Below are 27,287 nucleotides of genomic sequence, written 5' to 3'. Positions count from 1 at the left end.
TCTTAACTGGAGATGAGCTTTATTTATACCACCCTGTATCCTTCTCCAGAGCTCCCAGTGATACAGAGGGATGTGGAGGCAAGCAGGTGTCCTGGAAGTAGCTGTGCGCTCTTGGACATGACCTGCTCTTCTCTCCCTCTCCTTCCTTCTCTTTGTCACTCCTACCTTTTTTTTTTTTTAAACCTTTTCCCTTTCTTCTCTCCTGCCATACCCCTCACCTCTCCCTTCCCCTCTTTTATGAATCTCCTGCCTTAGACTGGTTACTCTGGGGGAGTGGGCTTGTGGGGGTGCCAAGCCAGGGAGGGGTCATCTCAACCCCTTTAGGAAGAGCTGACAGACAAAAGTCCTGAACTATACTTCTTTTTAGATGGTTTAGAAAATAAGAATAAAGGCTGCCAGCCAACTGCTATCCTCCCAGAGGCTGAGGCACCCATCACCCAGCTCCAGAAGGCACCATTCACAAGGACTAGGGGATAAATTTGTGCCCAGGCACAAAGAGCCCAGGTGGCTCTGCCAGGGGCAGCCCAGGTGCCTCTGGGAAAAACTGGGCTCTACTGGCTTTCTTATGCTCTTATCACAAATTAAAGGAGGCATCCAAATGGCAGCCAGGGAGCATGGCAGTGGGATAAATAGAAATGCACAGATGATGTAGATGGGCTCACAGAGAAATTCCATCTTACTGCTGACAGTGGTTTACAGAATACTGTCCAGATGATTTTTTCCACCTGCAGGATGCTCTGGGAGGGACTTCCTCCTCATCTCCAGAACAGCCTTCGTTGCCACCAGAGCCTCTCCTGGGGGAGAAGTAGGGGTTAGAACCCAGGTGGGAGAACACCAGAGGGTCTCCTGAGACAATTGAGGGGAGGTGGGGCAAGAAGCTCCCCACTCAGGGCCTCCTGGGGCATCCTGGTCAGAGAGCAGGCTACAGCCAGGCCTCCTGTCTCAAGACTGGCCCCAGATGCTTCCAGAGGCCTGGAAAGTGCAGGGCACAAGGTCCTTCTCCATGGAAGATCGCCTGGGATCCTGTGGTTTCATTCCCACTGCCTTTAGTCTTACTCTCTTTTTGCCCAACGAAGGCCTAAAAAAGAAATAAGCTGCCACTTTTTTCAAATTACTATTTTATGGAGTCCATGTTCACAAAGGAAAACCCTGGAAGAATGGCTGTTGGCTTGTTTTCTTTTGGCAGATGATTTACTTTCCCAACAAATTTATCTTTTTTCAAGTCCTAAACCTACAGCAGATATCTGAGTATGGAAAAGAAGCATTTAAGAAAATTTGGGGGGATGCCTGGATGGTTCAGTCATTTAAGGGTCTGACTTTTGATTTTGGCTCAGGTCATGATCTCATGGTTCATGAGATCAAGCCCCACATCAGGCTCTGTGCTGACAGTGTGGAGCCTGCTTGGGATTCTCTCTCTCCCTTTCTCTTGCCCCCAGCCAACTTGTGCTCTCTCTCTCTCAAAATAAATAAACTTTTTTTTTAAAAAAAGAAAATTTTGAATGGCAAGGTCCATTATCTGAGATTTAAAACTTGCTGAAAATAATCCATGCCTTATATAATCAAGTGTTAATTAAATTGAGAATACATAGAAAACTACTATCAAATAATATATGGCATTTACTGGGTATCAGATATGGTACTTTACTTGCATATTAGCTGTAAATCGTCACCATAACTCTGTGACATGCATGCTGCTGTTATCCCCAATGTAGACAGGGAGAATTGATGCATAGAAGTTCATCTAACTTCCACAGGGTCACTCAGCTGATATGCGGCAGTGCTGGGATTGGAGCTCAGGCCATATGGCCCAGAGTCCCAACTAGTGACCACCGAACGGCCGAATGGAATGACATTTGGACTGAGAATCACTGCCTGCTGCTCCCTAACTTTTAAGGCTGTCCCTAATATAACCCATTAACCATAATGATAAAGGTGATGACTATGTCCCAAATTAGAGATAAATGATTTCGTATACACTACTTTTCCTGCGTTAATAAAACAGTGCTACCGTGGCTGTTTTACAAATGAGAAAACTGAAAGCAAAGAAGTAAAATGACTTACCCAAGAAAAGGCAGAGGCAAGATTAGAATTCAGTTTCCTCTTCCCTCCTACCACCCTCCACCTCATGAAGCCCTGGCAAAGAAGTTTCTGTTCTAGCCATGCTGGTGGCCAGGCATATGTGAGGCTCACGTGTAAGGGATGTACCTCATCGCACTTAAGAGTAAACAGTATGACTAAGACATAGCCACACAACAGTGCTGTTGTTTCCCCCAGGCTTATGTAAGAAAAAATCAATTTGGGGCACCTGGGTGGCTCAATCTGTTAAGCCTCCAACTCTTGGTTTCGACTCAGGTCATGATCTCTGGGTTTATGAGATTGAGCCCCACACTGGGCTCTGTGCTGGTAGCACAGAGCCTGCTTGGGATTCTCTCTCTCTCTCTCTCTCTCTCTCTCTCTCTCTCTCTCTCTTCCTCCCCCTCCCTCCCTCAAACTAAATAAACATTTTTTTAAATCAATTAGCACAGGACACTCAAATGTATGTATGTAATTACAGCATCCCTATGGGAACACCAGCAAGGCTAGCTGTAAAGGCAGGCAAACTTCTTTTTACACAGCATACTTTCTGGGAACGAGGTCAAAATAACTGTACTTAGTAGGAATGGGAATTGGTTGTCCACAGGGGAGAATTTTTTCCCTAGACCCACCAAGCAACTACCATCACCCATGGGATAGGTCTCATTACCCTGGCCCTCTCACTACGGGGCATGGCTTGAAGATATGCCCCCAAGGGCATCTTTAAAAGAGGTTAGTTAGTACTTCACAAGGTGACACCAGCCTCAAAGCATTAAGCAAGCCAGTGCAGCCTGCATTTCAACATGTAAGGCTGGTTTCTAAGAAAGCAACAGAGGGGCTATGTACACTTTTGAGAAAAGAAGACAAATTCCCAGAAGGCAGCTTCAAATTATAGAAATTCCATACTCAAACAGTAAAAGGAGTTGAGTCTAGAACAACAAGAGTTCTATGGAAACAACTTTAAAAAAAAAGAGACAGAGCGTGAGCAGGGGAGGGGCAGAGAGAAGGGGAGACACAGTATCCGAAGCAGGCTCCAGGCTCCAAGCTGTCAGCACAGAGCCCGATGTGGGGCTCGAACTCACGAACTGTGAGATCATGACCTGAGCCCAAGTCGGACGTTCAACCGACTGAGCCACCCAAGGCGCCCCTGAAAACAACTTCAATGCAACATTCTGAAACTCCACCATGCTACCTTACTTTCGAGAGGGATTCCACAGTCAGGCCTGTCGTGGAGCTGCTCCGTGGGAATGGCTCCACAGCCTGTTATCAGGAGGCAGTTCCAGCTCACACAGGAGCAGATGGACAACCAGCCCCACCCGAGGGCACGAGTCCTGGGAGGCTCCAGGGTATTTTGGTCAGTTCTAGAAGTGTCACATTTGGCATCTGACATTTCCCCCCAACCAGTCTGCTTTTGAATCGGATGTTATGTTTTTCCCTTAATCTACTTTTCTAAACAGGGTGGTTTGGGGTTTTTTTTGTTTTGTTGGTTTTTTTGTTTTGTTTTGTTTTGTTTTTTTTAGTCCAGATAGCCGCAGACATTGTTTTTCGTTTAGGATCTAGTTTAGTGTTAATTTTAAATTGTAATCATCCACAGGCCGCCTGGGTGGCTCAGTAGTTTAAGTGTCCAATTGTTGGTTTCGGCTCAGGTCATGATCCCAGATCAAGCCCCACATAGGGCTCTGTGCTGATAGCACAGAGCCTGCTTCGGAGTCTCTCTGTCTCTCTCTGTCTCTCTCTCTGCTCTTTCCCTGCTCATGCTCTCTCTTTCTCAAAATAAATAAACTTAAAAAAATAATTGTAGTCATCCACAGAAGAAATTCTTAATCTCATTTACTTCCTCATTGCCTCTGTTTCCTTTTGAAAAGTAACTTTTATCAGTGGCCCTAGGGATTTTGAGCTAAAGGAATCTGAAGGGTACTTCTGTGCACCCGTCCATTTAGCCAGTCCTGATGATGGTGGTGATAAAAACAAAAACCCCACTATCTCACATTTGCATGATGATTTAGCAATAATAGAATACTTATGTGTAATTTTGGACTTATATTGTATTTTTTGCCTCTCTGTAATTAAATGAGACTTTAGCAGTGGAGGTTTTTGTTTTGTTTTGTTTTGTTTTTTAAATATATGAATGTTACATAGTCAGTCCCATTGGGAGTTTTTTTTAACAGATGTAGTTCAAGTATACAGCATCAGTCCAGATACAAGCTGGCTCTGTCAGCTAATTTAGCCTCAGAGATTAAGGAAAATAGACTTTTGCCAAGAATCACCAGCAAATTTGTTTTTTTTTTTTAAATCTGAATGATTAACTGGCTTTGTTTGTTTACTTCTTTGTTTTATGGCATACTTATCCATAATAATCCCCCTGAAGCACTTCCCATTAATCTTTAACCTCAAGATTTGTGGTAGCTGCCAGGTCATTAACCGTAGTTCTTCATTGGCAGCTGCCTGCACGGTCCTGGCCCTGACATTCCAGAAAACCAGTCTTTCTCCCTGGACTTCCCTGCTCTGGGAGTCAGGAAAGAGAGGCTTGGTTTAGAAAAGTATCATCCTTAGGTTGGACCACATGAAATTGCCAATATTCCACCATCTTTTACTTGTAAAAGATGTAAGTAATTCTGTAACAGTGGTAATTCTGTAAGATTCAATCTAAGAGGTAACTGTGGGCTTTTTATAGTCTGGATGTGAAATTCTTCCTGGGCAGTGGAAGGTTAGATCAGCTTTTGTGATAGGACCATGTAACAAGAACTATGATATTTTAATGTAGCAATTATCATGGGTTGGTTGTCAAAGTCTTTTTGTGTCTGGTGTGCTGTTTACTATGCCTTACTCTAATCAGTGAGTGAGCTGTGGTTGAAGAAGATGCTTTGAAACTGCACGATACTCTCTCCATTGTCAGCATCCATTTATTTGAACCTGATGACAACCTGGGAGCTCTGGGGCTGGTAGAATTGCTCAGACACCTAGAGCTTACAACGTGAGTAAGCAAGGGCTTCTGCTTCCAGGCCCTCCAGCAGTGGGCCCAGAGCAAGTCACAAGGGAGCCTCGGGTGGGGAGTTCCAGGGCTACAGCACGTCACTCCCTTGTTTTGGAATGTCGCCCTCTATGATAAGGCACAGAGCAGTGGCTCAAATGCACGAAATGCTGGTAGCAGCCTAGTAGTCGAAAACCTGGGCCTGAGTCCAAACTAGTGGGTTAGATACCAGTTCCATCCCTTACAGCCATGTGACTTGGCATGTGCCCCAGTCTCCTCCTGCGTAAATGGCAGTGCACAGCCCCTACCTCTCAGGTTGTGGCAAGGATTAAGTGAGTTAATGTCTACAGAAAGTATCTAGAGCATTGCCTGATACATAGTGAGTGGGCAGTAAATGTTTGTGCCATTTTATTACTACTGTAACTGCTAGATATCACTATATTGCTTGGAAACCAAAAGCAGCATTAGGGCACTGCCTGGTTCTTTTTAAATATTGATCATCGAATTGGAATGCTAGCATTTAGAGGCAACTTAAAAATCACTGATCCTCTCACTTCCTTGTTTTACTGGGCAGCAAGACCTTATAGCCCAGACTATTCCTTTATCCAGCCCCCTTTCTGCTACCCCTGAGCCTTTGGGGTGTGGGAGTGGCAGGGAATGCGGGTCAAGCACAGGGTTTGGGCTCATCCTCCCCTCCTCTTATCAGAACAAGATGCATCAGGTCAGCCCTGAATGAGGAAACACTCCGTAATGGCTTCTGTGAGGCTCCTGGGCTTAGCCAGCACATGTCTGCGTATTTTGTGTGAAATGTAGAAAGCAAGACACAGGTACATTTATGTTAGTCACTCTGGCAAGGGTAGGAAATCCATCTTGGGATAGCAAATCTGTGATTGGGAACATTTCAGCACACAAACATAAGCAAGAAAGGCCTGACCAAGGGCTGACAAGAAGACACCCAGTAAATAACCTTTTTTTTACCTTGCTTTCTTAAAGCTTAAAAGTTAGTGTTCCATTAGGGTTTTTTCTGGTTACAATATAATTATTTAAGAAAATATGTGTGGTTCCAACCCCAGTGTATGAGGCCTGCCCCCACATGGGGGTCTGAAAGCTGACTTCTGCTCTGTGCCCCCCCCTACCTCCCCACCCCTGCCCCCCACCCCCACCACCATCACCCCAGTCCTTCCCCCTCCCCCACGAGGCTTCCTTGCTTTCTTTCATGGAGTGTAGTCTGCTTTTACACGCATAACCCAACCATGCCCTCTCAGGATGCTCCTGGAGAGCTCCCTGCTCCTCTTCCCCACCCCCCCATCTTCTCCCCCCTCTCCCCTGCCCCTCTCCTTCCTCCCTTCTCTTCCCCCTCCTCCCTTTTTCTGCAATTACCCCTGTGGGCCACTCAGCCTGCTGTCTTGTTTATTGTGTGGTAATGTCACCACATCTGACCGCATCTTGGTTTGTGGCTCACAGATTTTGTCTCTGCTGTTGAGTCAGGAGGCAGGGGAGTTGTCGAAAGTTTGTCACTTTGCAGAGAGGGAGTGGACAGTTTATAAATTTTGAATCCCTCTGTTAACTTCACACTAGAATCTAGGGGTTTTGTGTTTTGGAAAAATTGATATTGAGTGTGAGCTTGTGGTTTTGGAGAAAGGTCAGCCTCTCACAGGAATACTTTACGTAAAATAGTTTCGCATATGTGCGATTCTTCGGCACTGTCAAATACCTCAAGCCATCTAATAAAAAGGATGGGACTGTGGTAAGAGACTGAATCGGTACTGACAAGAAACGCGGTCTACTGCGGATGTGCTCAGAACTCTGTTCCTACCTCGATTCTAGAGCATTACATGCGGTGGTTTTCTTTTTTTTTCTTTGTGAACTTACAAAGAACGAATGCTTCGTTATCTCTGTGTACTTTATTTTCATGGATCTGCTCTCCCAGTGTTGGGCAGCGGGGTTTACTTACAGGTCTGGAGGATGCACGATGGGCAGGAGAAAATCAGAAATGAGGGGCTTTTCTTAAATTAACTTGGCCCTTTATTTTTAACGTTGTGAGCTTTTTAACTTTATGGATTCAGTTCTACTCAGCTGACATCAGAAATATTAGTCTGTGGTCTCCAGCCAGCCATGCATTAACGATATGACCTCAAGATGTCATAACTCCTTTGTGCTTCAACTTTTCCAGCTGCAAAATGATGATAGTATCTTTTCCTACATTTTCCTGGGCTGACTTGAAAAGGTAGGAAAGAATGTGTAGGAAACTTGTCCTGAGCACCTTCAAAACAAGCTGATTTGAAATGTCAGTAATTGTACCTCTTGCTCAGGACTGCCCACCTCTCGCCATGCGGCTGCGCCCCCACCCTGCCCGTGGGGCTGTGCCGGCCCCGTGTGCACTGTGAAGGCCAGCATGGCATCCCTGTCCTGCATTCCCAGCATATTTACTTTCTGAGTGATCCCACCAGTTCCCCTGAATGGAAGAATTGAGCTTTCACAGAGGGTTTTCCAGCTTTCTGCCCACACAGATGCAGAAGTTAGCCATTTACAATACAGGAAAAGGGGAGGCACTCTCTCTGCAGTGTCTGCCTGAGAACAGACACAGTGCCTACCAGAGAGCCACCTTGAGCCCTGCTGCCTGGGTGAAAAAGTATCAAAGTGTTTCCTTCCGCTACTCTAGAGTTACTCAGGATTACAGCTAAAAAGGACCTCACCAGTCCCTGTCCAAGTGTCTCCATTTATACATAAGGACACAGGCCCAGAGCTGGGAAGCCCTTGTCCAGGATCCCACAGCAAATTTCTGACAGAGGCTGAGCTGAGCCTGCACCCAGTCTGCTGACCCACAGGCCATATTTTTCTTCCACTCCCCTCTGCTTCCGTGAGGCCGAAACCAGGGCAGCTGACAGCAGGAGGATCGGGATGAGAAGGAAGAGACGGTGACAGGCAAGTGAGGGCCAAGGAAAGAGGCTTGAGACGCTTGGCCAGGACTCTTCCCCGCCCCTGCCACTCTGTCCACTCTTAGGGTATCCCTTGGTTTCCAAAGCACCTGGAGGATTTGAGGTATTACCCACAGGTGCTTGCCCTGTGCTGGGCCTGAAGCCATATGGGCACCGGCCTGGATGTTGAGCCCCCAGGCCACTGGTACTTCCACTGTCCCAGTAGGGAGTGGGCAACAGCCGGGCAGGGAGCTTGGACAGTGGGCAGTGACCCTGGAGGAGTCATGAGATTCCCCGGGGAGGAGAAGCCCGGGATGTTTGGCCAAGGAGAAGCCTGGAGAAGGGGCAGGCGATGCTGACGGGCTTGGGTCAAGCTAACCTAGGCTTAAGTTCCAGCCCTGAGTGATGCTGAGTAAGTTACTTACCTTCTATGATGTTAGCAGGAATTTCTTCCTCAAGGGGTTCCTGTGAGGAACAAATGAGACGATGTTTGTAAACATCAAGTGTTCAGCAAATATCAGCTCAAATCAAAATTAACAGTTAAGGATCTGGTGGCTGGTGGCAGCAGGTACCAAGGCACCTTCCCACACCTGCCCAAGGGTCCGGCATCCCGTCCCCATGGCCCCAGTGGAGGTGCTGTCAATGCCCTGCAAGTTCCCGCTGTACAGACCATGTCGGTAACCTTGAGAGGCCAAGAAACTCTTCAGAGCTCAGAGATATGTAGTTCCTGATCCCACCTTTGATCACTTTCTTCCAGATTCATGTGCTCCCAGCTGCCCAATCAGGTCCTGAAGAGCATCAGCATCATCGACAGTCCCGGCATCCTGTCTGGGGAGAAGCAGCGCATCAGCCGAGGTCAGTGCCCACCCCTGTCCCAACCCTCCTCTGCTGCTGCTGAGGCTTGCTATCATGCCAGGGGAGGGTTTCTGTTTCTGTCAGATTCTGTCCACCCCACCCCACCCCCTCAACCAGGATGCCTCCAGCAGCCCTGGGAAGCTCAGGTGTCCAGAGCTGTAGGGCTCTGAGAAGCCACCAGGATGCATGGCATCAAAGGTTCTCATTTCAACTGAAAAACTTTCTGGTAATCTCTTCGTTCCTTTAAACACTGCCATTTGCCACTAGTGCCTACCTCGTGTAAATCTTCTCAGAGGGGACATGCATATCACTACTAACCATTCCCTTAGACATGGGAATAAAGGAGGTAGGTAGTCACGGCCAGGGAGAGAAGCCCTTCCCCTGTTCGTCCTCCCTTCCCTGTTGGCACATGGCCCGTGGCCTCTGTGGCACCCTTGTGATGAGTCAGCCCTTATTGGTATCTGTGGAGCCAGACACTATGCTGCGTGCTGGGGATGCAGCAAAAACAGGTACGGTTAGTTTCTGCCCTCAAGGAGCTAATGTTCTAATGAGGAAGACAGATGTAAATCGAGTCGTCATAGGGAAACAGAAAATGAGACCTGAGGGGTGCCAGGGTGGCTCAGTCAGTTAAGTGTCTGACTTCAGCTCAGGTCATGATCTCTCAGTTCGTGAGTTCGAGCCCCGCACCCGGCTCACTGCTGTTAGTGTAGATCCCGCTTCAGATCCTTTGTCCCCCTCTCTCTTTGCCCCTCCTCTGCTTGTGCTCTCTCTATCTCAAAATAAATAAATAAACTTAAAAAAAAAAGAGAGAGAGAGAGAACTGGGATAAGTGCTCTGAGATGAGGGCCTTGTGTCGAGGGTGGAAGGGGACCTGGCCTGGCCTTGGGGTGTTGGGAAAGATGCCCCATGGAAGCAACATTTGAGCCAAGACCTGGAGGGTAAGTAGGAACTACCTAAGGGAGGCCTGCAGTGGGGAAGGAGAGACTAGAAGGTGTTCAGAGATGAACAGAGAGTAGAAAATGCTTGTGAAGGATGGTGAATTTGGGCTTCTTCAGCCATCTGAAAACAAGGCTGAGCCCTAACCTTGTCTAGCCCTGTGCACTGTGGTTAAATAGAATGGGCCTGCTCTCTCCCCCGCCCTCCTGGAGAAGGGGCCATCAGGGGCGGCCCCGAGGACATAGCTTGCTCACAGTGAGGAGATGCCTGGCTGGGAGGGTGCTAGGTTGGATTCCCGCAGTCACAGAGGCAGGTCAGGTGCCCCTGGCCCTTGAAACAAAGTCTAGTCCTTCAAAGCTTTGCTAGGAGGGAAAAGACAGAGCAGATAAATTGCTGCTTCCACTTGTCCCTGATAACTCTTCACAACTCCTTGAATAGCAAGTCAGTAAAACTGTGTTTAGAAGTGCCAGGGTTGAGCGGTGACCTGTCTGGGGTCATGGCCTGGGGTTCTGGCTAGGCAGTGGACTCCCCCCGCCCTAATGAAGCAGAAGTACAGCTACGTAGGCTGCGGGGACACTCCCAGGAGCTAGAAAGCAAGGTTCCAAGATGGGTAAAGAAAGGCTCCCAAGGTCTGCAAGCCCTCCTTTCTCATGGCATTTCAGGAATGCTGACTTTGCAGCTTCCACGGACTCTCAGAGAGCTCGGGACCGCTTTGCTGGGCCTTCACCCATTCGGTCAGGGACTCCGTGGGCAATTAGGCCTCCCTGAGGCCTCCAAGTACCTTGCTTATAGAAAAACCCAGCATAATACTATTCTTTTCTCATAAATGTCTGTTAGTTATATTTTCTGTCATAAAGGTAATGTTTGTTATAAAGGATTCAAGCAATGAATAGGGACATACAAAATCTGTCACAATTGACCATTGTTACTGGTGTTCTCCAGCTCCTTAGAGACTTTTTCCTGTGCATATACGAACATATTATTTTTAACAGAAATGCGATTTCCAAGCACATTTTCTACCACTTGATTTTTTGCCGTAATGGTCTTTCACAAACATCATTCCATGCCAGTATGTCCAAATTACTTTATTCCTCTTAACAGCTGTTTCGTGTCCATCAAAGGGACATAACATGGTGTATTTAACCAATTTGTGGATCTTGTGATGGCTAATAATCTTTCACTGTTATAAATACTGCCACAGATAGACATCATTTTTGTACCTTTATGCCTCAATGCCAATAGATTTTTTTTTTTTAAGAGCCAGTTTAGGACCACTCCTTTGGCACCATAAAAGTTGCTCTGCAGATAAAATGTTTTGTTTTAAAACGAAAATAAAGCAAACCCGTGTCCCGCAGCTTTTCTGAGCCATCCATGTTTTACTGCATCTACCACTTGGCCAATTCTAATCACCCACATTCTTTTGGGTTTCTTCTTTGCTGAGCAATTACAAGTGTCTTTCAGACTACAGATTCTTTATAGTAGTGTAGCGTGGGGTGATGCTTTCAGGATGCTTTGAAGACCAGTTCTTTTTAACACTTTATAGGAATCTGATTCATATCCTGGCCCAGTACTTCCTCACATCCTGTGCACAGAAATAGCACATACGGTTCCAAGCGGGCAGTGTTCAGGCGGACCCTGCCACCCTGACAGATACAGCAGCTGGTGGGGAAGGACCGAGAGCTGCAAACAATGACAGCGTTCTGCACTGTGGCTCAAGTTCCCAAGCTTGAGTACCAGACTGTGTTTGGGACAGTTGGTGGCTGGAGACAGTTTTAGCACATTAACTCCAAAGAGTCTATACTGCTTTAGAGCTGCTTTAGCTGACACTTTTGCAGACAGTGCTACATTCTGATTCAGACTCCTCCTGCTTCCATCCGTCCAGCTTCATAAATCACACCACCACCTTCACTGGTCGCTTATGTCAACATTGGATGAAGTGGCAGATACAAATTGTGACCCCGCAGGACATTTGGAACATCTGCTATTGACTTTATTAGCGGGGCTTTGACTTCCTTACGGGTGTTTTGTCTGTAAAAGAGGAAAGGTAGCAGCTGCTGTGCCTTCTCCTTGTCCCTTGGTGCAGTTGATGAATTAACCCTCAACAAGCAGGTCCCACTTTAGGGGCTCAGTCATCTAACCCTCTGACTCTTGATTTCAGGTCAGGTCGTGATCGAGCCCTGCATCAGGCTCTGTGCTAAGCATGGAGCCTGCTTGGGATTCTCTTTCTCTCCCTCCACTCCTCTCCCTCACTCACACGCACTCTTTCTCTCTCTGAAATTAAAAAGAAAAAAAAAAAAGTCTCTTTAGGTGCATATCCGTAATAGCAGTGCGAGAACAGCCACCGTGTGCTGAGCTGTATGTCTGCACCAGGCTAATCCTGGGGGATTTGCTGTCTACGTTAAACCTGCTCATACTCACACACTGACAGAAGCTCGGCCCTGGCCAAGTAAACCGCACGTGCCCTCACTCCCCTGGGAAAGCAGAGCCTTCCAACGATCACGAGAACTCTTTCCCCAGCTGCTAGGCAGATGGGTGACTGAGCTTGACATCTGGGGAGTGAACAGTAAACATTGTTGACAGGGTGCTACTTCTGGAGAATAGGCTCAGAGGATGGGTGCTTCAGGCAGTCGCCAAAAGCTGAAGATGTTGTGGGTCCACCCTCGAGCTGCAGGGCTCTGCAGCCCTGGCTGAGAGTGAGAGCACTCTGGGTAGGCGGTGCGGCTACGGGGGAGGTGGTGAGGGGCCGGTGACTGCTGAGCACCCCCAGGAAGACGTGCTGACTGTACCACACCCAGAGATCTCCCCATCAGCATAGGAAAAGGCCGAGGGCAGATGGAGTGGTGAAGCATTGTGCTACCTTGCTGGGAGTCGAATGGGAAGGCAGGACTAGAACTGACAAGCTGGCCCCACATCATCATTGGCATCCTCCAGGAACCCCCACGGTGTTGCCCAGGCGTCCAGAGCTCTAGGGGCCAGATGGTCAGTGAGGGTGCAGCTCCAGGAAGGAATCCTGATGTGTTAGTGGTGATAGCAAAAATGGGGACTCTCAACACAGGGTTCAGTAATATAATCTCACCTCACCCACAGCTCCATTCTTCCTGGCTTATTCCTGTCTCCTGACATAACTCTGGTTCCCTTGTATCTGGTGCTGAGTAGAGGGAGAATTGTGATCAGAAGGAGGACATAGTGTTCATTCATGGCTCCTCTCTAAGCCAAAGTCGTAGGTGACGGGAAGAAACACTCGACATTTCTACATGACAGTTCATATCTTGTGGTCTCAGGTTTGAGGCAAAACATGGCAGATCCACTCTTATGTCAGAAGTAACTTTTACCAAACAACAAGTGTTGGCGAGGATGTGGGGAAAAAGGAACCATCGTGCACTATTGGTGGGAAGGCAAACTGGCATACCCGCTGTGGAAAACAATTTGGAGATTCCTCAAAAAATTAAAAATAGAACTACCCTACAATCCAGTAATCACATTACTGGGTATTTACCCAAAAAACACAAAAACACCAATTCAAAGTGACACATGCATCCCTATGTTTATTGCAGCATTATCTACAATAGCTAGACTATGGAAGCGGCCCAAGTGTCCATCAATAGATGAATGGGTAAAGAAGATGTGGTGTGTATATATACCATGGAATATTATTCAGCCATAAAAAAGCATGAAATTTTGCCATTTACAGCAACATGGATAGAGCTAGAGAGGATAATGCTAAATGAAATAAGTCAGAGAAAGACAAATACCATATCTTATATGTGGAATTTAAGAAACAAATGAGTAAAAGAAAAAAGAGAGAGAGAGAGAGAAACCAAAAAATAGATTCTTAATTATAGAGAACAAACCATTGGTTCCCAAATGGGGGGATGGGCGAAATAGGCAATGAAGATTGAAAGAAAGAGAGAAAGGAAGACGGAGGGAGGAAGGGAAGACAGAAGGAAGGAAGGAAGGAAGGAAGGAAAGAAGGGAGGAAGAGAGGAAGGAAGAAAAGGAAGGAAGGGAGGGAAAGAGAAAGAGGAAGGAAGGAAGGAAGGAAGGGAGGAAGAGGTGACCTTTACCAACTAGAATGTGCCTCAGCCCATCCTTGTCCTCATCAGAATCTTAACACCGGCCCTAGAAATCAGATCACTGGACCCCTTGCCTCCCTGCTGGGTTTTCACAGTAAAACAAGAATGCACAGTCAACATTTGGGGGGAGTGTTACCTAAATCTGTTTGGAAGCTCTATAAATAAAACCCACCAGGATAATTGATTTTGAAACAATGTTTAGTATACTCCATATGGAAACCCATTATCCTTCAGATGTTCCTTGCTTTAATTATAGTTAGCAGAAAATCTTTAGGAACAAAGGATTGAGTTCCGTGACTAAACTGTAGCTTTCTTGGCTGACATAAAGAATATCCATCATGCATGGATAAAAATGTTCTGATATATTTATAATAATTTTATGCTAATCAAGTAATAGCTACCTAAAAGTCCTACAAGCTTTTCCTGATTCTTGTAGTCAATAAAAGAATGTTTCAATTCTCAAGATTTTCTAAATTATTTGCTTGAAAGGTATGAGTAAAATGTGAGTCGGGTCACTTTTAGGAAACATCTTTTGCCCCTCATGACAACATCCAGGTTTTTGACTTTATGTGATGAGAAAAGAGAGCACACTTACCCACACATCCTTATTTTCATTCCTACTCTCTTATTATTCTGGCTCCTGGCCTGTTTACTTTGCAAAATACTGTTTATTCATGCTGAACCTAAACATCATCTAGGACTTATTTCTAGACGTGGCATGAACACAAGTGTGTTCCCAACTCCTGGTACAAACCTCTGGGTTCTGGTTCTCATCATAATGTCCCGGTCTGACAAGGAGAACACTGTGAAAGAAACCTAATGGAGCACCTGGTGTACGTGCCCATCTATTTAGCATGTAAGCATGTGGAGGCTCTGTTTTGGCAGTGAATAATTACTCCTGTGATTTCCTGAAAGCATGAGGTTTTGTGATGCCTTCAACAGACTTCACTTTGGTAAACAAAAGTAACACAATTGTCCTCTTTTAACAATTTACATGACTCTAGGGGTGCCTGGAGGACCCTAGGGTGGCTCAGTCGGTTAAGCGTTGACTCTTGGTTTCAGCTTAGGTCATAATCTCATGGTCCATGAGTTTGAGCCCCGAATCGGGTTCTGTGCTGACAGTGTGGAGCCTGATTGGGATTTTCTCTGTCCCTTTCTCTCTGCCCCTCCCCTGCTCTCTCTTTCTGCCTCTCTCTCTCTCTCTCAAAAATGAATGAATGAATGAATGAATGAATTTTTTAAAAATTCTAAATAACTCTTAAAGAAAAAACTCTTGGTCTTAATTTTCCAACAAATCTATCTGTTCCTCCAGGAACAGCACCCTGTCAATGAAAAATCTGAGAGTATCTTCTTCTGATGTCTAAGTCCTTCACTGTATAAGCCTTTCTCTTTATAAGTCAACAAATACAACTGAGTAGATAGGAAAAAATAAAAAGGCAGAAAGTGTCCTGCTAGTAAACAATAAATTATGGTAGTACATTCAACAGAAGGAATCGAACTGTGCTTCAAATAACAGAACAATCACATTAGCTTCAAAAATCATTGATTGATGTTTTAGTATTTACATACAGACACCCTTAAGTCCTCTTGATTTTAGCAACATAAAGGAAGGCCCTCAAGATTAAAAAAGGCATCTGAAGACATATGACAGGATATGTGAATAAGCAGTTTCAAGGGTCTGACAACTCAGCAAAAGCTCCCAAAACATAATATCACAAAAGAACCGACAGACCCAGGGAAAGGGGATGTGCAAATCCAACCTGGAATTAATTAATAAAAGTGCAGGAAAAATAGCAAAGGTACAAACAAACTGTAATCAAGAGCGTACAGACACTCCTATTTAACAGGCCTTTGGAAGTTGGAAGACAAAAAGCCAGATTTTGAAGGTGGCCCAAGAAAGGAGAGAGAATATTTAGGGCTGCCTGATAAAAATGACTTCCTCTCTCAGGCTTAGGGACCCACAGGGCCCAGGGGGACAACAGACACATACACAAGAGGAAGGAGTCTTTTCCCTAAAAGAATGAGATATAGCTCAGGAGCATCCCAGCTTTTCTGCAACACCAGAGACTGTGGTGACATGACCTCACTGGACATGTGGCCCTCATAGGTGCTATTCCTGTCCCCAACTCCCCACCCCATGATTGATATAGGGCTTCTTGATTTTTTTGTTTTGTTTCTTGGGGTTTGGGTCTAACCACAGTTCATGCTCTCTTAGGTCCTCTCCTTGTCCACTGTGGCTCCTCCCAGCTTCAGGGCATTCCCAGGCTTCATCAGCATGTCCTTGGACCTTCACCCTTGGATCTAGAAGTTGGGCAGAGAGGGCTCAAGAAAGAGCAAGCTTTGAGGCACACCAATAGAGACTGCCCACTAGATTGACAGCAGTTCATTAAGGAACAAGTTCCTCTGAGATGTATTAAGCTCTTATGTGCCGTGAACCAAGCTAGGAACTGAGAGCATAAAGGTGAACAAGGTACGCCCCTGCCTGGAGTGGCTGCTGCCTAGTGTGGTCAGCCAGCCAGTCACTGATGCACCAGATTGTCACCTCAATACACTTACTACCCATTCAACCAACAGCAGGACAAAAAATGGACATGGTCACTGCCCTTATGGAATTTAAATTCTGATGGGAGGGTCTGATAAGATCAGCAGGTGGGTGAATGAATAAATCATTGTAAATAGTCATGAGGTACAGGAAGGAAACAGATGAGACACCAAGTTCAACAATAGGGGCTGAGGTAGAGCTGCCCTACTCTCCAAGCTGACTGTGGCTGAAAGCTCAGAGGAAACCGGTCTTCCGAGTGGGGTGGGGCAAGGTTTTACAAGTTTGGTCTGACCACATTGTCTATTCAGATATGTCCCACCTGATACATAAGGAATATATAATATAATAGATATTCAGCTGTCAGATATTTACACATGGATTTCAGTTCCTGAATATTCATGTTTTGTTTTATTTTATTTTATTTTATTTTATTTTATTTTATTTTATTTTATTTTATTTTATTTTATTTTATTTTTTTCCCTGAGGTCTCTTCTGTTGCCTACATCAACCAGTCTGTAAACCCAGAATCAAACAAATCACTTTCCTGGGTCCAGTCAAGGGACTGAAGTCCTGAACGTAGTATAGTGGGAAGCATGGACAATCGAAATGGACTCCCTGGGTCTAGTTCAGCTCAGCCATGTACACCACTTGCATGGCCTCGGGGAAGTTGTGAGTCTCTCTGTAAAAGGAGGGTAACAGTACTTCATGCATCATGTTGTTGTAATTGAGTTAATACATAGAAAGCAGAAAACGATGCCCCACCTAGCACACAGTAAGTGCTCAATACATGTTAGCTGTTATTACTTGCATCATATTATTGCATTATTGTTGTTGTTACTGTTCAAGGCCAAGGAGTTTTCAAAGGCTGAGTTTAATCAGCCTTTATATTGGTTTATATTGGTTTCTCACCTCTTGAAGTCTTCTGTCTCATAGAGTAGGACAAATTTTTGTCAAGTTATCTGAAATGTAGAGTTTGCTGTTTGGGGACTGAATATTCTATTTTTAGATAAGTGTTCCTACTTTTTCCCCACAAACCTTGGTTATTTTATTGATGGTTACCTTTTAAATTTTGAAACCATATGTCCCTCTAGCCATAGAGAATAGATAGCACTTTAATTGATTGTCCAGTTTAAAAAATATTAGATGAAAGAGAATTTTTTTATTTTTTTAAGGTTTATTTATTTATTTGGAGAGAGTGATAGAGAGCATGTGTGAGTGGGAAGAGGCAGAGAGAGAGAGAGAGGGAGAGAGAGAGAATCCCAAACAGGCTCCGTGCTGTCAGCATGGAGCCCAACATGGGGCTCAATCTCACCAACTGTGAGATCAGGAACTGAGTTGAAATCAAGAGTTGCATGTTTAACCGACTGAGCCACTCAAGCACCCCTGATGAAAGAAAATTTTAAAATAAGAGACTTTTTTTTTTGTTTGTGTGTGTGTGTGTGTGTGTGTGTGTGTGTGTGTGTGTGTGTGATCTTTTTGATATTTTTTTTATTTTAAAAGAAGTGATGGTATAAAAAGTGATGGGTAACTTTAGGGGCATGCTAGAGATATCATTCAACACACATTTATACAGATTATACACGAGGTGCTAAGCACTGTCCTGGATGCCAGGATTCAAAATGAGTTAGACACAGGCCTTGGCCCAGATACTCATACTCATTTGGGGTGGATGGACCTGCAAAGAAACCACTCTGATCCTGTGTGTTACAGGAGTTCTGGTAAAGAAGTTCAATGAGTAGGGGACCCCACCACCCCCCCAGTGGGTAGTGGACGGTAGGTAGTCAGTGAAGCTGCTAAGAGAAAGGATACTTCTTCTCCCTCTTCCTTTGTTTTTTTTTTTTCTTTTGCATTTTCTCTCTCTTTTTTTAACAAGTAGTGTTTTTTTTATATATTTAAATATTTTTAAATATTTCTTATATATGTTTTTAATGTATATTTTTATAGTTTTTTTTATATATTTAAAAAGTTGTGCAACCATCCCCACAACCAATTTTAGAATGGTTCCATCACCTCAAAAAGAACTCATTGTACTCATTAGCAATCACTATCAATTCTCCCCCACCCCCTAGACCCTGGCAACCACTAATCTACTTCCTGTCTCTATGGATTTGCCTATTCTGGACATGTCATATAAATGGAATCAAACAATATGTAGCCTTTGTATCTGGCTTTTTTCACTTAGCACAGTGTGTTCAGGGTTCATCCATGTTGTAATGGGTATTAGTATTTCATTCCTTTTTTATGGTCGAATAGCATTTCCTTGTATGGCTCTGTGACATTTTATGAATTTATCAATTGATGGACATTTGGGTTGTTTCCACTTTTCTGGCCATTTTGAATAATGCAGCTATGATTATTCATGTACGAGTTCTTGTGAAAACATACATTTTCAATTCTCTCGGGTATATACCTAAGAGCAGAATTTTTGGGTCATATGGTAACTCAATGTTTTGAGGAATGGCTCAGTTTTCCAAAAAGGCTGCATCATTTTACATTCCCACCAGCACAATATAAGCATTCCAGTTTCTCTCCATCCTCATCAACACTGTTGTTTTGATTAGAACCATCCCGGTAGGTATGAAGTGGTATTTCATTGTGGTTTCAATTTGCATTTCTCTGATGGCTAATGATATTGAACATCTTCTCATGTGCTTTTTTAGCCATTTGTAGATCTTCTTTGAAGAAATGTATATGTAGATTCTTTGCTCATTTTTGATGGATTGTTTGTCTTTTTATTGTTGAGTTTTAATATTCTTTATGTATCCTCTCTACTAGTCAAATATTGATTTGAGAATATTTTGTCTCATGTCCTGGGTTGTCTTTTCACTGTCTTTATGGTATCATCTGAAGCACAAAATTTTTTCATTTTAATGAAAGCTAATTTATCTGTTTTGATTTTTGTCACTTTGCCTAACCCAAGCTCATGAAAATTTAATCCTATATTTTTTCTAAGAGATTCATAGTGCTAGCACTTACATTTAGGTCATTGGTCCATATTAAGTTAATTTTTATTTATGGTGTGAGGTTGGGGTCCACCTTGATTATTTTGCATGTGTGTATCCAGTTGTCCCAGCACCGTTTGTTAAAAAGACAATACTTTCCCCCATTGAATTGTCATGGCACCCGCGTTGAAAATCAGTTGGTTGTAAGGCACCTGGGTGGCTCAGTCAGTTAAGCATCTGACTCTTGATTTAGGCTCAGGTCATGATCTCATGAGATTGAACCCCACGTCATGTTCTATACTGGGCATGGAACTTACTTAAGATTCTCTCTCTCCCTCTACTGCTCGTGCTCACTCTCTCTCTATCTTAAAAAAAAAAAAAAAAAAAGGACAAATCAGTTGGCTAGACCTATGGTTTATTTCTGCTCTCTCAATTCTATTTCATTGATCTATATGTATCTAACCTTATGAGACAGCACTTCTTGATCAGAGCTTCCAGGTAAGTCAGTTAGTTCATCAGCCAGCAAGTTCAGGGCCTTATGAGATAGGGTATGGACACAATGAGATGATGGAGTGAAGCTTTTACCACAGCACCTGTCTGGTTCATAGTCAAGAGAAAGGCAACCATGGCTGCCCTTCCTTACTATTGTTACCCTCTCCCACGCAGCAGAAAGGGTGTGTGCAAGAACAGGGGAAGATGTGTGAGCCGAGGTCCTTTCGTGGAACATGAGTTGTGCATGTGGCTGGAATATGGGCGTGTGGTGAGTGGGCACGTGTGACAGGAGACTGGGTTTTGTCCTGAAGGCCGCACGAAACACTGAGGAGTGTGAGGTAAAGGGGTGATATGTTAAAGAATTCCGTAGAAGAGAACCTATGCCCTCATGAAGCCATTTTTATATTTAGAGCTTGAGCTCAATGACTTGTTTCAGAGCTTTGTTTGAATTTGGCAGCAAAAAAAAGTGTCTATCCCCAGGGAATGGGGCTGACCACCGATGATTTGTTGGCAGATCCTGTTTTCTGGCCAGTGCTAAGGCCAGTTGGTGTGTGAGGTCTTGGACATCACTCGTTTCTTGGGCCTCCAACAGGAAATCCTGGTTCCTTTTTGTTTCGGGGAAGTTTGCTGACAAATGCATTCATGGCTCCTTTTCCGCCGCTGCCACAGGAAATTCCACACCACAAGTGTTGCTGCTTCTGTCCCTAATGGGAGCCCATCATCACTGTGACTCAGAATGGCATTTACCAAGCCCTGGTAACTATTTTTAGTTTTTATGAATATTTTAAATGCACACTGGATCGCGAGGAACGACTGCTTCTACCAAAACTTCAAACCTACCTGGCCTTTGAAATGAAAAACAACTTTTTTTGGTGGAGAGAAGGTCACTTATCTTACTATCCTGTAGAGAGCAACTCATGATCATCAAACCTTTCATAGACATTGGGATACAGAGGTTAATCAGAGAAAAGGTTTGCTCCTTACTCCTTTAAGTAATAATAATAATAGCTAATACTTACACAGTGCATTGTAAATTGCTTTCCATATAATATTAACTCATTTGCTCCTCACGAAAGCTCTATGAGGTAGGAACTGTTATCATATTTCATAGGAGAGAAGACTGAAGCACAAAGAGGTAAACGGCTTTCCAGAAGGGTGGTAGCTTGTCTCAAAAGAAGCCTCATCCTCCCACCACCCCCACCACCGTGAACTGTACCTCCACATATTCATGCCCTCATGTAGTCTCCTCCCCTTGAATCTAGGATGGCCTTCGGACTCACTCTTTGAGGAGAATTCAGCAAGAGTGATGCTTCATGACCCCACATCTAACTCAGAAGTCCTGAAAGTTCCAGCTGGATCTATGTGCAGCCAACTGACATCTAAAAAGTCTAACCACCCCAAAACCACCATACTGTGAGGGAAGTCCAGACTAGTCACATGGAGAGGCCAGGAGGCTCAGGCCGCCTCTAGCCTAGCTGAGGTGTGAGGGAAGAAGCCATCAAGGACAACTAGCTCAGGTGAGCCTTCAGATGGTTCCAGCCCCAACTACCATCTGACTATCACCTCATGACACTCCTCAATCTAGAACCACCCAGCTGAGCCCAGTCAGCCCTCAGACCTGAGAAAGTAATAAGTTGTTGTTTAAGCCACTAAGTTTTTTTTAAGTTAGTTTATTTTGAGAGACAGAGACAGCACAAGTGAGAGAGAGAATCCCAACCAGGCTCTGCACTGCCAGCACAGAGCCAGATGCAGGGCCTGAACTCATGAAACTGTGAGATCACTACCTGAGCTGAAACCAAGAGTCAGATGCTTAACTGACTGAGCCACCCAGGCAACCCCTACGCCACTTAGTTTTAAGGTGACTAATAATCAAAACAGCTAGTAAGTGGCTGAGTGGGATTCAAACCAAACAGCCTCGTTCCAGAGTGTGTGCTTTTAACCACAGGAGACAAAGACACAAACCAGGAGAACATCTCTCTCAATTTCTCTCTGTCTCTCTCTCACACAAGCACACAAACACACACACAAGAAGGCAGCACTGGAGAAGGATACCAGATGGGGCATGTTTTTGTCATTGATGCACTCCCCCTACAAACGCCAAACCTCCTAGGTTTTTTTACCTTCAGCGATTTTTGATGGTAGTCTTTGGGAGACCCCGTACACACTGCCCTGCATTCTCATTCAAAGGATAGTAGAAAGGGAAAGAGGTTTCCTTATATTGAATGTCTGCCGCGCACCAAACTCTGCTGGGTTCCTCCTGGTCCATTTCTCCTTTTTCTTTTTTTTTTTTTAATATTTGTTTATTTTTGAAGGAGAGAGAGACAGAGCATGATCAGGGGAGGTGGCAGAGAGAGAGGGAGACACAGAATCCAAACCGGGCTCCAGGCTCCGAGCTGTCTGCACAGAACCCGACGCAAGGCTCCAGCTCACGAGTCATGAGATCATGACCTGAGCTGAAGTCGGATGCTCAACCGACTGAGCCACCCCATCTCCTGGTCCATTTCTTAAGCACATACTATGTGTCAGGTATCAGGCACTTTTAATAGAACAAGATAGACCCTGTCACACCTTCCTGCAGTCTACACCAGGGAGGACGATGGATGAGCAGAAATACAAAACAAATGCAAGCTCAAACAAAGACTTGAAGAAAGTAATTGCTGAGTGCCACAGCAAGGGTGATCCTACTTTAGATGGGGAGTCAGGGGAGGTGTCTCTGAGGAGGTAGCATTCAGGCTAAGACCTAAAGAGTAAAAGGACTAGCCTGGCAGGGAGTTGGAGGAAGGGCATTGTAGGCAAAGGCCAAGGGTAGGGAAGACCTGACAGGTCCAGGGAAGGCTAGAGACTCGTTAAGTAGCCAGGAAGTGGTGGGCATTGAGGTCAGGGGGGTGCCCACTGGGGTGAGCTGTTGGCCTGAGGGAAGCACATGAATTTTATTCTGAAAGAAATCAGAAGCCATTGAGGGATGAACTTTTTTAACCTTTTCTTGATTACCTAGAATTATTGCTCTGAGCGTCCAGGAGTTCTTGTACTGAGCAGTAACAGAACCAGCCCTGGGTCTGCCACTCCGCTCCTTTGGGTTTGTTTGGTTGCTTGGTTTTCTCTTCCCTGGTTGTCATGGTCATTTCTTCTTCTGTGGGACCCGTCCTAAGGGCGCCATCTCTCCATCCCCCTTCTGCCCTGGAGCTGATGAGTCCGAATGATGCAATGAAGCCCTCCTGCTGGGATACTCAGGCTCCAGGGAACTTGTTAACAGGCTACTTCTGGCCTCAGCACAAACAACATGGGGGAGTGTGCAGTGGAGCTTGGAAAGCAGCCTGTCCAGGAGTTCTGCTGCAGACAGATCCCCACTTTAGGAATCCGGGGTGGTGCTGAGTCTGCCCTTTCCTGTGTGCTCTGCCGCCCCCAAGCCAAGTGAAATAAGAAATGATTACAAAGTTGGGAAACCTACCAAAGTGGACTTGAGTTGTGCCCCACATTTGTGTTTCAGTGTGAACGCTGCCCTCTCGGAGGCCAGGATGGAGGATAGGGTAGGGGTGGGGTCCTTGGATGGGGTGGGGGCAGCTCAGCACTCAGCTGGGCTCTGTAACTAACCAACATCCTCCCAGGCGAGGGCTTTGAAAGGAAGCGGAAGTAACTGCCCGCCCCACCGTGGTCCCTGGGCGACCCGGTGACTGCTGTTGCATTAGCCTCTTGGGCACCTGACAGGGAGTCCTGGGCTGACACTGCTGTCCTCTGCCTGTGCCTTCACTCCATGTAGGAGCACCCCCAACATCTCTAGACTTCTTTGAAATTTAGGAGTTTTAGGAACCTCTAAAGAAAAATAAAGAAGAGATTTCTCATTTACATTTTCAGATGTTCAAAAGTTACTGCTATAATAAGGACATTCTTTTTTTTATTTTTATTTTTTAATGTTTATTTACTTTCGAGAGACAGAGCATGAGCAGGGTAGGGGCAGAGAGAGACAGAGACACAGAATCCAAAGCAGGCTCCAGGCTCTGAGCTGTTAGCACAGAGCCTGATGGGGACTTGAACTCATGAACCACAAGACCATGACCTGAGCTGAAGTTGGATGGTTAACTGACTGAGCCACCCAGGTGCCCAGTGAGGACATTCTTGTTATGTAACCTCCATCCTGATTGTTATGTGTGGGAAAAGCCCTCTCCCCACATTCACTGTGCACCAAAGGAGACCCCCAGACTGGAGGGTGGGAGTGATAGATTGAAAATGAAGGAATAGGGACACCTGGGTGGCTCAGTCAGTTAAGCATCTGACTTTGGCTCAAGTCATGATCTCATGGTTTGTGAGTTCGAGCCCTGCATCGGGGGTGCTCAGAGCCTGGACCCTGCCTCGGATTCTGTGTCTCCCTCTCTCTCTGCCTCTCCTCTGCTCACACACTGTCAGTCTCTCTCCCTCTCTCTCTCAAAAATAAATATTTTTGAAAAAAATTTTTAAATGAAAAAGAAAATGCAGGATTATAGGTGAAGGTGGAGCTGCATAGTGAGGAGCAACACTGGCCTGTGATGTTTTTCCACTTCCCTTGGCACTTCCACTTACCAGCTGGGTGACCTGGGCAAGTTATTCCACCTCTGTGAGCCTCAGTCTTCTCCTCTGTAAAATGGGAAGAAACATACTTTCTTCACAGAGTTAGATCTTGTGAGGGTCTGAATAACTGGTGTAAATACCTAAGTGTTCCACAGACTTTAGTAATGAAGCGTGCATTGTGCGAGAGGCCCCAGAGTGTGGCCGGAAGTCAGGTCTCACGCACTGGCACTAGGCGGCTAGGCCTGTTGAGCCAGTGGATGTAGACGCATGCTGAAAATAGGGGCATTTTTGTTTTCCAGGGAAGCAGAGAGGGAGGTGGTGAAATGCAGGCAAGCTCTCTGTGGGCCCTGGCGGAGGCTGACCTGAGTTCAAATCCTGGCACCCCCACTTGACTGTGGGATCCTCAGTTCATGCTTTTATAAAGGGACCAAATTCTCCCTCCCAGGGCTGTTTGAGGATAAAGTGACATAACAACTATTAACCATTCGGCAGTGGTTTAGCTTTGTTCGCTTCATGGAATTAATTAGGCGGTCCCAGAATAGATGGACGGAGTGTGCAAGTTAGCTCGGCCACATGCTCCGACATTTTCCCAGGGAGAGCTGATAGTGGCAGGTACTGGGACTCAGTCCGGCAAGGACCTTGCTTTTCCAGGAAACCAAAAACGGAGAGGGAACGATAAAGGAAATATGTGAACTTGACAATAGGCCTGTGGAAAGAATGCCAGGGGAAGGCAGCCCAGGAAGGGAGCTGGGAAAACCTGCTGAAGACAGTGACCTGGACGAGGTGTCCTTTTGTGGCCAAGGGCCCCGGCTCTTGTCACTTTTCCAATTCTTTTCTCCATAATCTTCTTTCTGGTATCTGGGGATATTTCTCACATGCTCCATGGCATAGTTTCCTCTAGAAACCTCCACTTCGCCAGGATTATTTTAGCCTCTTTCACAAAACCACCTCCTGCTTGAATCCAAATCACAAAGTAAAGTGCAAATCAGACCATCATTCAGCATTTCACCTTTCTGTAGTCTTCTTCAGTATAGCGCCATGTTGCACAAGTGTGTGTACATATTTGAGATGAAAAATTCAAGTTTCAGGAAGTTAGATGGTGAAGAGTGTCCCAGCCACACCCCCAGTTCCTCTTGCAGAGCAAACTCTGCCAGCAGTGTCTCGGGGTTCCTCCCAGAGCAGGAGAGTCCTGCACGCTGCTCTGCACCAAGAATTTTCCACTTAGCAGTAAATCTTGGAGTGCTCTGTGTCAGGACCTTAGAGCTGCTTCTTTTGTCCATCGTGTAGATGTGCCCAAATTAACAGCTGGTATCCTCTTGATGGATGGCATCCAGACCATTTCTGATCATTGGCAGTTTGTTACAAACAGTGCTGTAGAATATAGTTTTGCACACAGTGCAAATATATAGTTTGCACAGTAGGGTGCAAATGGAACTATATGATACAAAACAAACAAAAAAAACCCAGACTCTTAAGTACAGAGAACAAACTGGTTGCCAAAGGGAAGGTGGGTGGGATATGGGTGAACTTGATAAAGGGAATTAAGAGGTACACACTTCCAGTTCTAAAAACTGGGCACCTGGGTGGCTCAGTCCTTTGAGCATCTGACTTCGGCTCAGGTCACGATCTCATGGTTCTTGAGTCTAAGTCCCACATCGGGCTCTCTGCTGTCAGCGAAGAGCCCACTTCAGATCCTCTGTCCCTCTCTCTCTGCCCCTCCTCTGTACATACACGTATGTTCTCTCTCTCTCAAAAATAAATAAACCTTTAAAAATAAAATAAGTCACAGAGGTTAAAAGTACTGTATGGAATTGTCAAATCACTATGTTGTATACCTGAAACTAACATAATGTCAATTATACTTCAATGTCATGTCGATTATACTTAAATTGAAAAAAAAAAATAGATGCACTTCTAGTAGTGAAATTGCTGAGTCAAAAGGAACTGTGGTCTTTTTACTGTGTTAGCTGGTGACAAAATGCCTCGTCTAGAAGATGTACCTCTTCACATTCCCACCAACGATACAAAAGTGCCTGTTTACACCACACACCCTCCCCAACTGAGGGCATTACTGATTCCCCTCCCCTTATCTTCCCTTTATCTTTGCATTATCTAATAGGTAAATGGTATCTCATTATAATTCTAATTTTCATTCTTACTATCAGTGTGGTTGAGCACCTTTGCATATTTACAAATATTTTCAAGGTATTTCCTTTCTGGAGGCATTTGACCATTTTGAAATAGCGTTGGGTAGCTACGTGTACTTTTATTTAATAAAATAATTGAGCCATGTTTTAAGTAAAGAACCCAGTGTGGATTAATATGGTCCCCACTGACTTGATCTGTCTTTCTATCTGTGACATAAACCCAGAAATAACTATCTCTGGGTAGTTTGGCTTTAGGAGCAGGTTAGCTGATAACTTAGTTGCTGGCACTGGCCTTCATGACTGGCTGTTGTCCAAATGCTCACAGAACACTCACGTAACACTGGAATTGTTTAAAAGGAGGAAAAGGGCAGGGCAGGGTATCGAGGGTCAGAAGTGGCTTGCAACTGTTTGTTGACCCCACCAGTTGTCATATTCTTGGTTTAACATTTCTCTTTAGAAAATGGTAGCTTGGAGAAATATTGTCTTTTTGCCCTTCTGAACCACGAAATGACAAGATGTATTGTCGAGGTAGAAGCTGTGTTTGTAAATATTTAGCCTCATCACACCTGGGTGGAGATTGTGTCTTACTGGCATTTTGCCTCCATTGGAAAATGAGGAATGGGCAGTCTCCATGGGTGTGACACTTGATTCCTGGATTCTCTTACTTGTATTATTAGAAGGTTGGATCTGATGATCTCTTAAGCATTCTTGAATGCCTCCAATTCTGTGACTTTTCCTCTGGTAATTTCTTCCAGCCCAGAGTTGTTTGCAGTTGGGTGCCAAATTAACAAGTGAC

General features: G+C 45.1%; 1 protein-coding gene across 1 annotated transcript in view; it reads left to right on the top strand.

Moving 5' to 3' along the window:
• Positions 1-27,287, top strand: part of EHD4 (EH domain containing 4) — an 85,597-nt gene that overhangs the window by 22,136 nt on the left and 36,174 nt on the right. The window contains exon 3 of the mRNA XM_049613427.1: positions 8,720-8,817. Within this exon, the coding sequence (XP_049469384.1) occupies positions 8,720-8,817 (98 nt within the window). The remainder of the gene's footprint in view (positions 1-8,719; positions 8,818-27,287) is intronic.

Source organism: Panthera uncia, assembly GCF_023721935.1.
Source record: "Panthera uncia isolate 11264 chromosome B3 unlocalized genomic scaffold, Puncia_PCG_1.0 HiC_scaffold_1, whole genome shotgun sequence".
Taxonomy (NCBI): domain Eukaryota; kingdom Metazoa; phylum Chordata; class Mammalia; order Carnivora; family Felidae; genus Panthera; species Panthera uncia.
The sequence above is the reverse complement of the archived record's forward strand: the minus strand, read 5'-3'. Positions and strand labels throughout refer to the sequence as shown.